This window comes from Scyliorhinus canicula, chromosome 31, assembly GCF_902713615.1.
Source record: "Scyliorhinus canicula chromosome 31, sScyCan1.1, whole genome shotgun sequence".
NCBI classification, from domain to species: domain Eukaryota; kingdom Metazoa; phylum Chordata; class Chondrichthyes; order Carcharhiniformes; family Scyliorhinidae; genus Scyliorhinus; species Scyliorhinus canicula.
The window spans coordinates 6,127,177-6,142,410 of NC_052176.1; the positions used below are offsets into that span (position 1 = coordinate 6,127,177).

A 15,234-nucleotide genomic window follows, 5' to 3' on the forward strand; every position below is an offset into this window, starting at 1 on the left:
AAGCACGTAAAAAAAAAAAGCCCCTCAAAATTCTGCTGCCTCTACCAGATCGCCACTTAAAGAAGAAGAAAATGTTCTGTAAATGGAGAGAGGCGGCAGAAAGTTGCGGTGCAGAGGGATCTGGGTGGCCTTGTCCACGAATCACAACAGGTCAGCAAATAATTCGGGAGCTAAATGGAATGTGGGCCTTTATTGTGAGAGGGTGGCGGGGATTGGAGGTTAAAGGTCAGGAAGACTTGCTGCAACTGTACGGGGGGGGTGGGTGAGGCCGCATCAGGGGGCACTGTGTCCGGTTTCGGCTCCTGATTTAAGGAGGGGATATTCTTGCATTGGGGGCGGGTCAGAGAAGGTTCGCTGGGGCGATTCCCGGGAGGAAGGGGGTTTGTCCGATGAGGAAACGTTGAGCAGGTCGGGGCCTGTGCCCGTTGGGAGCTCAGAAGGACGAGAGGGGATCTTGCCGAAACGTGCCAGATTCTGAGGGGGGGTTTGACAGGGTGGAGGCTGAGGATATTTGCAGAACCGGCTCGAGGGGCCGAATGGCCGACGTCAGCTCCTATTCCTAACGATCTTAAGAAAACAGCTCCACTTTTTCATGTCTTGCCTCCGGACTAAGGTTGTTAACGGGTTCCACGTTTCCTTGCTCTCTCTTTCTCTCTCTCTCGATGGTGTCCAGGCGTCTCTCTCGTCTCGCAGGTCCTAGGTTCAAGCCCCACTCCGGGAGGAATAAGATCAAGCCGAACGTTCCTGGTGTCCGTGCTGAGGGAACTCCGCACCGCCGTTCGGACGAGACGCTGAACCAGCAGCTTCCCCAAAGATCCACGGGCCACGGCCGGAGGGGGGGGGGGGGGATGGTGGGAACCCGGATCCAGTATCTCGACGTGTCGCGCGTCAATCGGGAGTCGGCACTATCACCGCTGGGGTAAAAATCCCAGAATTCTCTCCCTAACAGTACTGATACCGCGTGGGACTGCGGCGGGTTCAAGATGGCGGCTCACCCACCACCTTCTCAAGAGCAAATTAGGGACGGGGCAAAAAATGGAATTGTGGGACGTGAACGGGCTGCCCGGTGAACTAACATTTTAAAAAAAAATAAAAAAATTTAAGTGTACCCAATTCATTTTTTCCAATTCGGGGGCAATTTTAGCGTGGCCAATCCACCTAGCCTGCCCACAGAACTTACAGTGCAGAAGGAGGCCATTCAGCCCATCAAGTCTGCACACATCTTTGGGGTTGTGGGGGCGAAACCCACGCAGACACGGGGAGAATGTGCAAACTCCACACGGACCCAGAGCCGGGATCGAACCTGGGACCTCGGCGCCGTGAGGCAGCAGGGCTAACCCACTGCCCCGCCGTGCCGCCCTCGTGAATTAACATTCGGAAAGGCTTCCGAATGAGGCCGGATTGCACCTGGGCGCATGTGGATTCAAGGATTACCTCATGGGGCCAGATTTTCAGTTCCATCTGCTGGGGGCGCAGGCTGCTACCGTTGCCACAGGCCCCACGCTCGCAGCCCGTTCCCCAGGCGACACTTGGGACAATCGACAGTGGGTGGCTATTTGACGATGGCGGGCTTCACACATGAGGCCTTCAAGCAGCTCGGACCCTTCCCCCCCCACCACCCACCACCACCACAACCAATGACACCACCAACCCCGCCCCAATCTACACGTGCACTTTATGCGGGTCACTGGGCGACGATCAATAGCGCCACCCCTGGGTCTTCGCACACTTCCTCAGCCCCCCGGGGCTGCCGTAGCGCCATTATTACAAAACCAGGAATCGTGGCCTGTGATGCTCAGAAGTAAAATGACTGCGGAGGTTTCCGAGTCAGGCCCTGGGGGCAGATTCTCACCCGACGGGCTGTATCAAGCGACGGCGCTAGTCAATCCCGGACGCCGCGCACTGCCAGTACCTGGATTGCCTGCACCAGCCTGTTGCTGAGCTCCAGGGCTGCCGAGGCAGTGGAGGTCCCGAAGGAGGCGGCTCCCCGCTGCAGCCCCCGGATGATCCGTCCGTCCTTCCGGTACTGTTCGATTGGCAGCCAGAAGAGATCCCTGAGGCCGTGAACTGGTGGGGAACGGAGATCACAGTTACCCACGGCAGTGTTGGCAGACATGGCATTGGAGAAACAGGCTCTTAATCAGACACAAAATTATACAGCTCCCTCCACTCTGTCCCCAGGACAGGTACAGCACGGGGTTAGATACAGAGTAAAGCTCCCTCTACACTGTCCCCATCAAACACTCCCAGGACAGGTACAGCACGGGGTTAGATACAGAGTAAAGCTCCCTCTACACTGTCCCCATCAAACACTCCCAGGACAGGTACAGCACGGGGTTAGATACAGAGTAAAGCCCGCACCACTCCCCCCCACAGGTGGAGGTCTCCTGGGCTCAGAGCACTGTCAGGCTATCCGACTGCAGAAGACCTCGCCAACCTTCTCTTGCGGCTTTGTGAAGCCGGTGAGGGGGGCGGGCTGCCAAACCGCTCTCAGGTGCCCGACAGATTCGGCGTAAAATGGTGGGATGGGGAGGGTAGGGGACCCGCTACTTACACAGCTGGACCACAGAATGCATGGGCCCCACGCCTCCGAGAATGCCCGGTAGCTGGTTCTTCCTGATATCGTTCAGCCACTCGTTCAAGGCGTAGTTGATCACCTTGTCCACTCCCAGCAGGCTGTGGAAACGAGAACAACGGGACACGGTTAATCTGCGCAGCGCGATCGCTGACCTCGCCGCACCGTGCCGACGGCTGCCGTGCTGGGCGGCACGCGGTCATCCTTTGCAACGGACAGCAGAACCGGCGCCGAAACGGCAGCGGCCCCCGCCAGATCACCGCCGCCCTGGCCGAACCTCGCGCCGTCACGGCTCCCAGTCCACTCTGTCACACCGCTCCAACTACGCGGACAGACGACAGAGAATGATCCCCTCACACCACAGCCGGGCGAGTTTGAATCGAGGCGGTCAAAATCGGGAAGGGTTTGGGTCGAGGGATTGAGGAGGCCATGTTCCCCGGTCGTTGGGCGGGTAACCAGAGGGAGAGACAGATGGAGGAGAATCGGGTAAAGAACCAGAGGGGGATGGGGACGGCGAGAAATTCTTTTTTAAGCTCAGTGATCTAAGACGCGCTGCCGGAAAGGGCAGGTTCACTGCCACGAGGGCACCGAGGTAACGAGTTTTCTGGGGAATAATGGGATGGATCGTTCAGAGAGCTAGCACAGGATCAATGGGCTGAACAATCTCCCCGGGCGCTGTGCACTCCTACGGCTGGAACAAGAAGTCATTGTCCCAGATGGCATTTGAAGGGGGAGGGGTGACTGGTGGTGATTCGACCCGGGGGGTCACCACACCTCAGGCGTGGGGGCGAGGTTGAGAAGGCCGAGGCATGGGGGCCTTCGTGTATAACCTTAGCCGGTACGGGGAATCGAACCCATGCTGCTGGCCTTGCTCTGCCTCATAAACTAGCCTTCCAGCGAACTGAGCTAACCCCCCCCCCCCCCCCCCCCCCCCCCCCACACACACACCCCCATTGCAACATCGCGACGCTGACTGTCGGATGCCTGCGGGCTCTGGAAAGAGCGGCTCACTATCGGGCAAACACTGGGCCTTGTTGTTGCTCGCATGACAGGGCAGCTTGGCAACACTAGCCGCATTGTGCGAGGAATCTCTGTGTGAGAGAACAGTGAGGGAACAAACACCAACAAAGATGCCCTTCAGGCCGATGTTGGCTTAGACACAGATACGGAGGGGGGAAACATTTCTTGGACTGTCTCAACTGACATTTCGTTCGTTGCGAAATGATTTTCTTTTGAGAGATGCAAAGGGCACAAGGTCCCTGAGGCTTTGCCGCCCACAGACACACACCACCCAAACACAAAACCCACTTTCATACAAGCAGCTTTTCTGTATCTCCCAGCGCTGGACGTTCAGAATCAGGCAAGGTCCCGTTCAGCCACCACACTGTCCCCATCAAACACACCCAGGACAGGTACAGCACGCGGTTAGATACAGAGTAAAGCTCCCTCTACACTGTCCCCACCAAACACTCCCAGGACAGGTACAGCACGGGGTTAGATACAGAGTAAAGCTCCCTCTACACTGTCCCCCATCAAACACTCCCAGGACAGGTACAGCACGGGGTTAGATACAGAGTAAAGCTCCCTCTACACTGTCCCCATCAAACACTCCCAGGACAGGTACAGCACGGGGTTAGATACAGAGTAAAGCTCCCTCTACACTGTCCCCATCAAACACTCCCAGGACAGGTACAGCACGGGGGTAGATACAGAGTAAAGCTCCCTCTACACTGTCCCCATCAAACACTCCCAGGACAGGTACAGCACGGGGTTAGATACAGAGTAAAGCTCCCTCTACACTGTCCCCATCAAACACTCCCAGGACAGGTACAGCACGGGGTTAGATACAGAGTAAAGCTCCCTCTACACTGTCCCCATCAAACACTCCCAGGACAGGTACAGCACGGGGTTAGATACAGAGTAAAGCTCCCTCTACACTGTCCCCATCAAACACTCCCAGGACAGGTACAGCACGGGGTTAGATACAGAGTAAAGCTCCCTCTACACTGTCCCCATCAAACACTCCCAGGACAGGTACAGCACGGGGTTAGATACAGAGTAAAGCTCCCTCTACACTGTCCCCATCAAACACTCCCAGGACAGGTACAGCACGGGGTTAGGTACAGAGTAAAGCTCCCGCTACACTGTCCCCATCAAACACTCCCAGGACAGGTACAGCACGGGGTTAGATACAGAGTAAAGCTCCCTCTACACTGTCCCCATCAGACACTCCCAGGACAGGTACAGCACGGGGTTAGATACAGAGTAAAGCTCCCTCTACACTGTCCCCATCAAACACTCCCAGGGCAGGTACAGCACGGGGTTAGATACAGAGTAAAGCTCCCTCTACACTGTCCCCCATCAAACACTCCCAGGACAGGTACAGCACGGGGTTAGATACAGAGTAAAGCCCCCTCTACACTGTCCTTATCAAACACACCCAGGACAGGTACAGCACGGGGTTAGATACAGAATAAAGCTCCCTCTACACTGTCCCCATCAGACACGCCCAGGACAGGTACAGCACGGGGTTAGATACAGAGTAAAGCTCCCTCTACACTGTCCCCATCAAACACTCCCAGGACAGGTACAGCACGAGGTTAGATACAGAGTAAAGCTCCCTCTACACTGTCCCCATCAAACACTCCCAGGACAGGACAGCACGGGGTTAGATACAAAGTAAAGCTCCCTCTACACTGTCCCCATCAAACACTCCCAGGACAGGTACAGCACGGAGTTAGATACAGAGTAAAGCTCCCTCTACACTGTCCCCATCAAACACTCCCAGGACAGGTACAGCACGGGGTTAGATACAGAGTAAAGCTCCCTCTACACTGACCCCATTAAACACTCCCAGGACAGGTACAGCACGGGGTTAGATACAGAGTAAAGCTCCCTCTACACTGTCCCCACCAAACACTCCCAGGACAGGTACAGCACGGGGTTAGACACAGAGTAAAGCTCCCTCTACACTGTCCCCATCAAACTCTCCCAGGACAGGTACAGCACGGGGTCAGATACAGAGTAAAGCTCCCCCTACACTGACCCCCATCAAACAGAGTAGAGGGAGCTTTACTCTGTATTTAACCCCGTGCTGTACCTGTCCTGGGAGTGTTTGATGGGGACAGTGTAGAGGGAGCTTTACTCTGTATCTAACCCCGTGCTGTACCTGTCCTGGGAGTGTTTGATGGGGCAGTGTAGAGGGAGCTTTACTCTGTATCTAACCCCGTGCTGTATCTGTCGTGGGAGTGTTTGATGGGGACAGTGTAGAGGGAATTTTACTCTGTAGCTAACCCCGTGCTGTACCTGTTCTGGGAATGTTTGATGGGGACAGTGCAGAGGGAGCTTTACTCTGTATCTAACCCCGTGCTGTACCTGTCCTGGGAGTGTTTGATGGGGGACAGTGTCGAGGGAGCTTTACTCTGTATCTAACCCTGTGCTGTACCTGTCCTGGAAGTGTTCGATGGGGACAGTGTAGAGGGAGCTTTACTCTGTATCTAACCCCGTGCTGTACCTGTCCTGGGAGTGTTTGATGGGGACAGTGTAGAGGGAGCTTTACTCTGGAGCTGGACCTGTCCTGGGAGTGTTTGATGGGGACAGTATCGAGGGAGCTTTACTCTGTATCTAACCCCGTGCTGTACCTGTCCTGGGTGTGTTTGATAAGGACAGTGTAGAGGGGGCTTTACTCTGTATCTAACCCCGTGCTGTACCTGTCCTGGGAGTGTTTGATAAGGACAGTGTAGAGGGGGCTTTACTCTGTATCTAACCCCGTGCTGGACCTGTCCTGGGAGTGTTTGATGGGGACAGTGTAGAGGGAGCTTTACTCTGTATCTAACCCCGTGCTGTACCTGTCCTGGGTTGTTTGATAGGGACAGTGTAGAGGGAGCTTTACTCTGTATCTAACCCCGTGCTGTACCTGTCCTGGGAGTGTTTGATGGGGACAGTGTAGAGGGAGTTTTACTCTGTATCTAATCCCGTGCTATACCTGTCCTGGGAGTGTTTGATGGGGACAGTGTAGAGGGAGCTTTACTCTGTATCTAGCCCGTGCTGTACCTGTCCTGGGAGTGTTTGATGGGGGACACTGTAGAGGGAGCTTTACTCTGTATCTAACCCCGTGCTGTACCTGTCCTGGGAGTGTTTGATGGGGACAGTGTAGAGGGAGCTTTACTCTGTATCTAACCCCGTGCTGTACCTGTCCTGGGAGTGTTTGATGCGGACAGTGTAGAGGGAGCTTTACTCTGTATCTAACCCCGTGCTGTACCTGTCCTGGGAGTGTTTGATGGGGACAGTGTAGAGGGAGCTTTACTCTGTATCTAACCCCGTGCTGTACCTGTCCTGGGAGTGTTTGATGGGGGACAGTGTAGAGGGAGCTTTACTCTGTATCTAACCCCGTGCTGTACCTGTCCTGGGAGTGTTTGATGCGGACAGTGTAGAGGGAGCTTTACTCTGTATCTAACCCCGTGCTGTACCTGTCCTGGGAGTGTTTGATGGGGACAGTGTAGAGGGAGCTTTACTCTGTATCTAACCCCGTGCTGTACCTGTCCTGGGAGTGTTTGATGGGGACAGTGTAGAGGGAGCTTTACTCTGTATCTAACCCCGTGCTGTAGCTGTCCTGGGAGTGCTTAACTCTGAGGGCAGGTGGCTGATCTGGATCCTAGAATCCTAGAATTTACAGTACAGGAGGAGGCCCTTCGGCCCTTCGAGTCTGCACTGGCCCTTGGGAAAAGCATCCTCCCCAAGCCCACACCTCCACCCGATCCCCGTAACCCCACCAAAACTTTTTGGACACTAGGGGGCAATTTAGTGTGGCCAATCCGCCTAACGCGCACATCTCTGTGGGAGGAAACCGCAGGAAACCCACGCAGACACGGGGGGGGGGAGAATGTGCAGACTCCACACAGACAGTGGCACAAGCAGGGAATCGAACCTGGGACCCTGGCGCTGTGAAGCAACTGCGATACCAGTCTGCTACCGTGCCGCCCACAAAGATGTATCGGGGTTATGTACAACCAATGCACTCAGCCAGCTACCTGGATGCGTCTTTTTACTTGATATACAAGGATAAATTCAGATTCCCACACCAATAGGGGCCTCACGGTAGCATGGTGGTTAGCATCAATGCTTCACAGCTCCAGGGTCCCAGGTTCGATTCCCGGCTGGGTCACTGTCTGTGTGGAGTCTGCACGTCCTCCCCGTGTGTGCGTGGGTTTCCTCCGGGTGCTCCGGTTTCCTCCCACAGTCCAAAGATGTGCGGGTTAGGTGGATTGGCCATGCTAAATTGCCCGTAGTGTAAGGTTAATGGGGGATTGTTGGGTTACGGGTATACGGGTTACGTGGGTTTAAGTGGGGTGATCATTGTTCGGCACAACATCGAGGGCCGAAGGGCCTGTTCTGTGCTGTACTGTTCTATGTTCTATGTTCTATGTTCTAATGTCAACGGTCTTCAAATGTCGTGTTCATTTCTTCATTTGTCCTGCAGTGGGATTTACGCTGCAACGACTCCATATCGATCGTGCAGATTGAGGAAAGAGCTTTGCAGGGCTCGTCCGGGACCTCGCGCACGTTATCGGAAGCCCCGAAGCGAAAATGGCACCCCTGGACTGACGAGACTGTCCGATTCCTGATGGCGCAGGTCGGGGGTTAGGTACAGAGTAAAGCTCCCTCTGTACACAAGTTAAACGCAGAGGAAAGATTGTAGTGATCCTCGCCTGAGTGTGTACAGAAGGGGCTGATGGGAAATGGAAGTACCACCAGGGGGCAGCGCGGGGACATATAAGGACGCCGAAGGCCCGCCCTCGCCCACTTGGACTGGAGAGTCAAGGAGGCAGGACGCGGAAGTTGAGCTCAGGGCTGCAAGTCTTTTGGGCCTAGTTGCAGAGCATAGAAAAGCAGTATATTCACAAGTGCAATTCTGTAAGTAAAAGCCAACGAAGTAATTTATTGTGGAGCACAATAAACCATCCTTCAACTTAGAACATAGAACAGTACAGCACAGAACAGGCCCTTCGGCCCTCAATGTTGTGCCGAGCCATGATCACCCTACTCAAACCCACGTATCCACCCTATACCCGTAACCCAACAACACCCCTCCCATTACCTTACTTTAATTAGGACACTACGGGCAATTTAGCATGGCCAATCCACCTAACCTGCACATCTTTGGACTGTGGGAGGAAACCGGAGCACCCGGAGGAAACCCACGCACACAGGGGGAGGACGTGCAGACTCCGCACAGACAGTGACCCAGCCGGGAATCGAACCTGGGACCCTGGAGCTGTGAAGCATTTATGCTAACCACCATGCTACCCTGCTGCCCCAACTTCTAAACGACTTTGAGCATTCTTTCAACATAACAAAGATTAGTTGGGGTTGCGCACTGCGGGAGTGAATGGGGTTGCGATTTCGGATTGTTTGGGTGTACACCTCGCCTTGGACAATCCAATTTTAAGTGGCTGGGGAATGCACCGTGTAAGAATGACCAACAATACTGGTCTTGCCGACGGTGCCTGGGTTTGGTGACGCCGTAGCCGGTACACACGAAGGACCGGTCCGGACAGGCCTTCAGCGTACCTGCCTCTCCGCTGGCTGCCACTTACCCGTGCCGACAGCAGAGTCTCTTCAGCTTCAATTCGGAGCAGTTGAGCTGGGCGAGTCCTATGAGTATACCAGCAAACGTACCCTGAGTTGGGGGGGGGGGAAGGGGGTGAAAGAAACACACACTGAGGCTCGTAAAGAGGAACTGCCCTGACTGCTTTGCAGCAACACCCGACTGGGCCACATCGGCCGAATCACGGTAAAAATGAGGCAGAGTGCATGCTGAGACGTGTCAGCCAATGGGATCGAAGCAAGCAGCGCTCACGGCTGACAGATCATGTGTGTTTAATTTAAAGTAACCAATTCATTTTCTCCAAATAAGGGGCAATTTAGCGTGGCCAATTCAGCTACCTTTTTGGGTTGCTAGGGGGGTGAGACGCGCGCAGACACGGGGAGAACGTGCAAACTCCACACGGACGGTGACCCGAGGCTGGGATCGAACCCGGGTCCTCGGCGCCGTGAGGCCACCAGTGTTATTGACAGTCCAATTCATATAGAAAACCAGCGAGAGTCTATTTATGCAGCAGACCACAACGGATACGCTACACGGTCGCCATAAGCAGCCAAGATTATTCATAGAATCACAGAATTTACAGTGCAGAAGGAGGCCATTCGGACCATCGAGTCTGCACCAGCCCTTGGAAAGAGCACCCTACCCAAGCCCACACCTCTACCCTCTCCCCGTGACCCCACCTAATCTTTTTTGGACACTAAGGAACAATTTAGCACGGCCAATCCACCTAACGTGCACATCTTTGGACACTAAAGGGCAATTTAGCACGGCCAATCCACCTAACCTGCACATCTTTGGACACTAAGGGGCAATTTAGCACGGCCAATCCACCTAACCTGCACATCTTTGGACACTAAGGGGCAATTTAGCACGGCCAATCCACCTAACCTGCACATCTTTGGACACTAAGGGGCAATTTAGCACGGCCAATCCACCTAAACTACACATCTTTGGACTGTGGAAGGAAACCGGTGCACCCAGATTAAACCCACGCACACACGGGGAGAACGTGCAAACTCCGCACAGTGACCCAAGGTCAGAATTGAACCCGGGACCTTGGATCTGTGAAGCAATTGTGCTACTGTGCCCCCTGTTTAAACAGTGCACTATAACAGTCGACAGAGTCTAATTATTTATTCATTTTTAAATTTATAGTATCCAATTCTTTTTTTTCCCCAATGAAGGGGCAATTTAGCGTGGCCAATCCACCTACCCTGCGCATCTTTGGGTTGTGGGGGCAAAACCCATGCTAACACGGGGAGAATGTGCAAACTCCACACGGACAGTGACCCAGAGCCGGGATCGAACCTGGGACCTCGGCACCGTGAGGCAGCAGGGCTAACCCACGGCGCCACCGAGCTGCCCTCACAGAATCTATTTAAATAGTGACTGTCAGCACACTGTGGAGCAGTCGGTTAGCACGGCTGGCTCACGGCGCCGAGGTCCCGGGTTCGATCCCGGCTCTGGATCACTGTCCGTGTGGAGTTTGCACATTCTCCCCGTGTCTGCGTGGGTTTTGCCTGTCTTTAGCTTATCACTGTAATTGCGAAAGCACGTACTTGCTGACAGTGACAGGAGAGATATGTACAGCTAAGTATATTCAGACAGGGTAATAGTCATCCCGTCATAGAGGTCCAACGCACAGCAAAGGCCCTTCAGCCCATCACGTCTCTGCCGGCGAAAAACAACCAGCTAACTATTCTATTTTTTTTTCCTCCTAATTTTTTTTTAAAGAATTTTTTTCTAAAGAAAATTTTTTTTCTTAAAAGATATTTTTATTCTTTTCTTTTTTTAAAATTTAGAATACCCAATTCATTTTTCCTATTAAGGGGCAATTTAGCGTGGCCAATCCACCTAACCTGCACATCTTTGGGTTGTGGGGGTGAAACCCACGCAGACACAGGGAGAATGTGCAAACTCCACACGGACAGTGACCCAGAGCCGGGATCGAACCTGGGACCTCGGCGCCGTGAGGCAGCAGGGCTAACCCACTGCGCCACCGTGCTGCCCCAGCTAACTATTCTAACCCCGTTTCCCAGCACTTGGCCCACAGCCTTGTCGGCCCCGGCATTGCAAGTGCTGATCTAAATCCTTCTGAAATGTTGTGAGGGTCTCTGCCTCCACCCCCCTTTCAGGCAGCGAGTTCCAGACCCCCACCCCCCTCTGGGGGAAAAGGTTTTCCCCTCACATCCCCTCGAAGCCTCCCGCCCCCTCACCTTAAATCTCTGCCCCCTGCTCATTGATCCCTCCACCAAGGGGTTATGTCAGAGTACCTTTAAGAAATAGGCATTTATTTATTTATTTTTAAAAAATAAATTTAGAGTACCCAATTATTTATTTATTTTTTTCCAATTAAGGGACAATTTAGCGTGGCCAATCCACCTATCCTGCACATCTTTTGGGTTGTGGGGGTGAAACCCACGCAGACACGGGGAGAATGTGAAAACTCCACACGGACAGTGTCCCAGGGCTGGGATACGAACCCGGGTCCTCAGCGCCGTAGGCAGCAATGCTAACCATTGTGCCACCGTGCTGCCCAGAAATAGGCATTTATAAATGGGTGTGTATATAAATATCTGCAGTGAGAGTACATTTAAGAAATGGGTGTTTATAAATGGGTGTGTATCTAAATATCTGTAGTGAGCGTCCCTCACGGTAGCATGGTGGTTAGCATCAATGCTTCACAGCTCCAGGGTCCCAGGTTCGATTCCCGGCTGGGTCACTGTCTGTGTGGAGTCTGCACGTCCTCCCCGTGTGTGCGTGGGTTTCCTCCGGGTGCTCCGGTTTCCTCCCACAGTCCAAAGATGTGCGGGTTAGGTGGATTGGCCATGCTAAATTGCCCGTAGTGTAAGGTTAATGGGGGGATTGTTGGGTTACGGGTATGCGGGTTACGTGGGTTTAAGTGGGGTGATCATGGCTCGGCACAACATTGAGGGCCGAAGGGCCTGTTCTGTGCTGTACTGTTCTATGTTCTATGTTCTAAATGGGTGTTTATTACTGCAGTGATGTCAGAGAGTGGGTGGAGCTGGACTGTCTGTCAGCTTTTTACTTTCGCTTTAGGCTTTTTGTTGCAGGGTGGGTTTGGTTTCATTTTAGTTTTGGAGAAGTTACAATCACATCTGGACGCGTATGAATGTCCATTTGCTGATTTCAACGTGGTAACTGTTCTCAGTAGTGAAGTTAAACCGGAGGTGCTTCTGTTAAAGGTTTTGTTTTTCAGTCTTATGGATGTTAAAAGGAAAGCTTAAAGGATTACTTAGTGTTGTATTCTTTGGGGGGTGTATTTGAATTGATGGTTGCTAAGATGTTCACTGTATGTTTTAAAAAGGTTAACTTGAGTTCATGGAATAAATATTGTTTTGCTTTAAAAAATACTTTTCCATTTCTGCTGTACCACACCTGTACAGTGGGCCGTGTGCTCCCCGTACCACAATCTAGTAAAGGTTGTGGGTCAGGTGAACTCCATGACGCACTTTGGGGTTCTCTAAACCCTGGGCCGTAACAATATCTGTGTCCCTCATCATTTTATACATCTCAATCCTGTCCCCCCCCCCTCAGCCTCCTCTGCTCCCGGGAAAACAACCCCAGTCTATCCAATCTCTCTTCATAGCTGAAACTCTCCAGCCCCAGGCAACATCCTGGTAAATCCCCTCTGCACCCTTTCCAGTGGCTATCACATCCTTCCTATAACAATCTTTATTAGTGTCACAAGTTGGCTTACATTAACACTGCAATGAAGTTACTGTGAAAAGCCCCTAGTCGCCACATTCCGGCGCCTGTTCGGGGAGAAAGAGGGAAAATTCAGAATGTCCAATTCACCCAACAAGCACGTCTTTCGGGACTTGTGGGAGGAAACCGGAGCGCCCGGAGGGAACCCACGCAGACACGGGCAGAACGTGTCGGCTCTGATGTCAGTACGTGAGAGAAATGAGTGTATGGGGCAAACAAGCTTTGCCCTTAGCCAACGAGGAATCACTCACTTGATCCATAGTTACATGCTTGCCGTGATAGTCCAGCCAGATTGGTACTTCTGAGGTAAATCGAAATTCCCTGCCGTAGAGAGAGAGATGCCCCGTTAGAATACACGTGGTTTCTGATCCACCCAATGCCCGGCGCACTCACGATTGCCTTACCGCCGGAGGACGACAGCCAGCCCAGGGTGCGGGGAGGTCGAGGGATTCGAGCGTCGGTTTTTCTGCGCTGTGGCGCTCCAGGAGGTGATGCCGCACAGAACGCCGGTGCACGCCGGGAGAGAGAGAGAGAGATAAACGGGTGCAAGGGGGAGCTGGGCCTTTTATTCTGACGGCACCCACTCGAAACGTCCTCCAGGCCTTCCCAAAGTCCAAAGGGGAGATTGGGGTGGGTGGCGGTGTGGGCCTTTGTCCTTTGGCTTCGTTCACTGACCGCCGCCCCCTGGTGGGTGAAACAGGGTATAGGAGATCCGGCCAGGAAACCTTGATTACGCGGTGGGAATTCCCAGAGCCAAGGCCGGAGGCCACCGCACTGCAAATAAAGGGGGGTGGGGGGGTTGCAAAGGTTTATCAGAGCGGTAGATGCTGGGGAGTTGCGTGGCGAGGCAGGGGAAGCCATGGGGTTTGAAGGAGGCTCAATAAGAGGCACTTAAAACCTTGAAGGGGTTTGGTTAGAGCAAATAAGGTGAACATTCCTTTCAATGTCGGTGAGCAGGGAGCAGAGGTTTGCGGTGATTGGCGGGAGAAACGGGAGGTGGAAGCTGAGGGGGGGGGGGCTGTCATTTACCCAGCGTGTTGTTGTCGTCATCTGGATTGAGCTGCCTGACAGGGAAGGTTCAATAGGAACTTTCATGAGGGGGAATGAGTTAGGAAAGGGAAAGATGAATATCCGCGGGGAAAGGGGAGGAACGGTCGGATTAACTGCATATCTGCTTACAAAGAGCTGATCGAGGTATAGTTCCGCGATCTAACCCTCCCGTGCAGCGCCCTACCTGAAATAGATGGGCTGCTCCGAGGAGGAGGAGGCCGTGGAGGAGGAGCTCTGCTCGCTGAAGGTGGTCTCCATAGAGGCGGTCATCTCGGGCAGACTCGGCGCGGGGTCGGCGTCCCTGCCCGGGGAATCGGCGTCGAAGGCTCCGCCGGCTCTCTGGCCGGGGTCGGGCTTGGCTACGATGGGAAAGACGGGAGGTTAAAGGGCGGAACGCGGGAGGGGTAAATATCGACTAGGCCACCAGGGAGCAATTCCCCCTCCTCGTCCTCCAACAATAGCCTTCGGCCCTGCAGTTCCATGATCATTATGCTCGTGGCTGATCATCCAACTCGATAGCCTGAACCCGCTTTCCACCCACCCCCAACATGTCCTTTGATTCCCTTTGCCCCAAGTGCCCTATCTTTTTTTTAAAAATATTTTTTATTCTCCTTTTTCACATTTTCTCCCAAATTTACACCCAACAATAATCAATAATGAATGTAATGTCAATCCTCACATCAATAACAACGATCCCATCCTCCCACCAAACCCCAACCATTAGCCCGCATGTTTACATAAACAAATAACAAAAAGGAATTAGGGATCACCCATAGTCGCCATTAACACATACAGTCCCCCTCCCTGCGCCCCTCCCCCTCTAATGTTCGATGTCATCCAGTTCTTGAAAGTGCATAATGAATAATGCCCATGAATTGTAGAACCCCTCTGTCCTTCCCCTCAGTTCAAACTTAATCTTCTCAAGAGTCAAGAATTCCAGCAGGTCCCCCCGCCACGCCAGGGCACAGGGTGGAGAGGCTGCTCTCCAACCTATCGGGATCCGCCTTCGGGCGATCAACCAGGCGAAGGCTACAACATCTGCCTCCGCGCCCCGTTTCCAACCCCGGCTGGTCCGACACCCCGAATACGGCTTCCTGGGGACCCGGGTCCAGTTTCACGTGCCCCACTTTAGAGATTACCCTAAACACCTCCTTCCAGTAATCCTCTAGCTTTGGACAGGACCAAAACATGAACGTGATTAGCGCCCCCGCCCCCCGCAACTCTCACACGCATCTTCTACCCCCTCAAAGAGCTGGCTCATCCTCGCCCTTCT

General features: G+C 53.4%; 1 protein-coding gene across 1 annotated transcript in view; it reads right to left on the reverse strand.

Annotated features, from left to right (window-relative positions):
* LOC119958838 (autophagy-related protein 2 homolog A-like) overlaps positions 1-15,234 on the reverse strand; it is a 40,805-nt gene that overhangs the window by 8,986 nt on the left and 16,585 nt on the right. The window contains exons 7-11 of the mRNA XM_038787342.1: positions 14,146-14,320; positions 13,163-13,232; positions 9,172-9,254; positions 2,555-2,676; positions 1,904-2,067 (exon numbers count right to left, since the gene is read on the reverse strand). Coding sequence (XP_038643270.1) covers positions 1,904-2,067; positions 2,555-2,676; positions 9,172-9,254; positions 13,163-13,232; positions 14,146-14,320 — 614 coding nt within the window. The remainder of the gene's footprint in view (positions 1-1,903; positions 2,068-2,554; positions 2,677-9,171; positions 9,255-13,162; positions 13,233-14,145; positions 14,321-15,234) is intronic.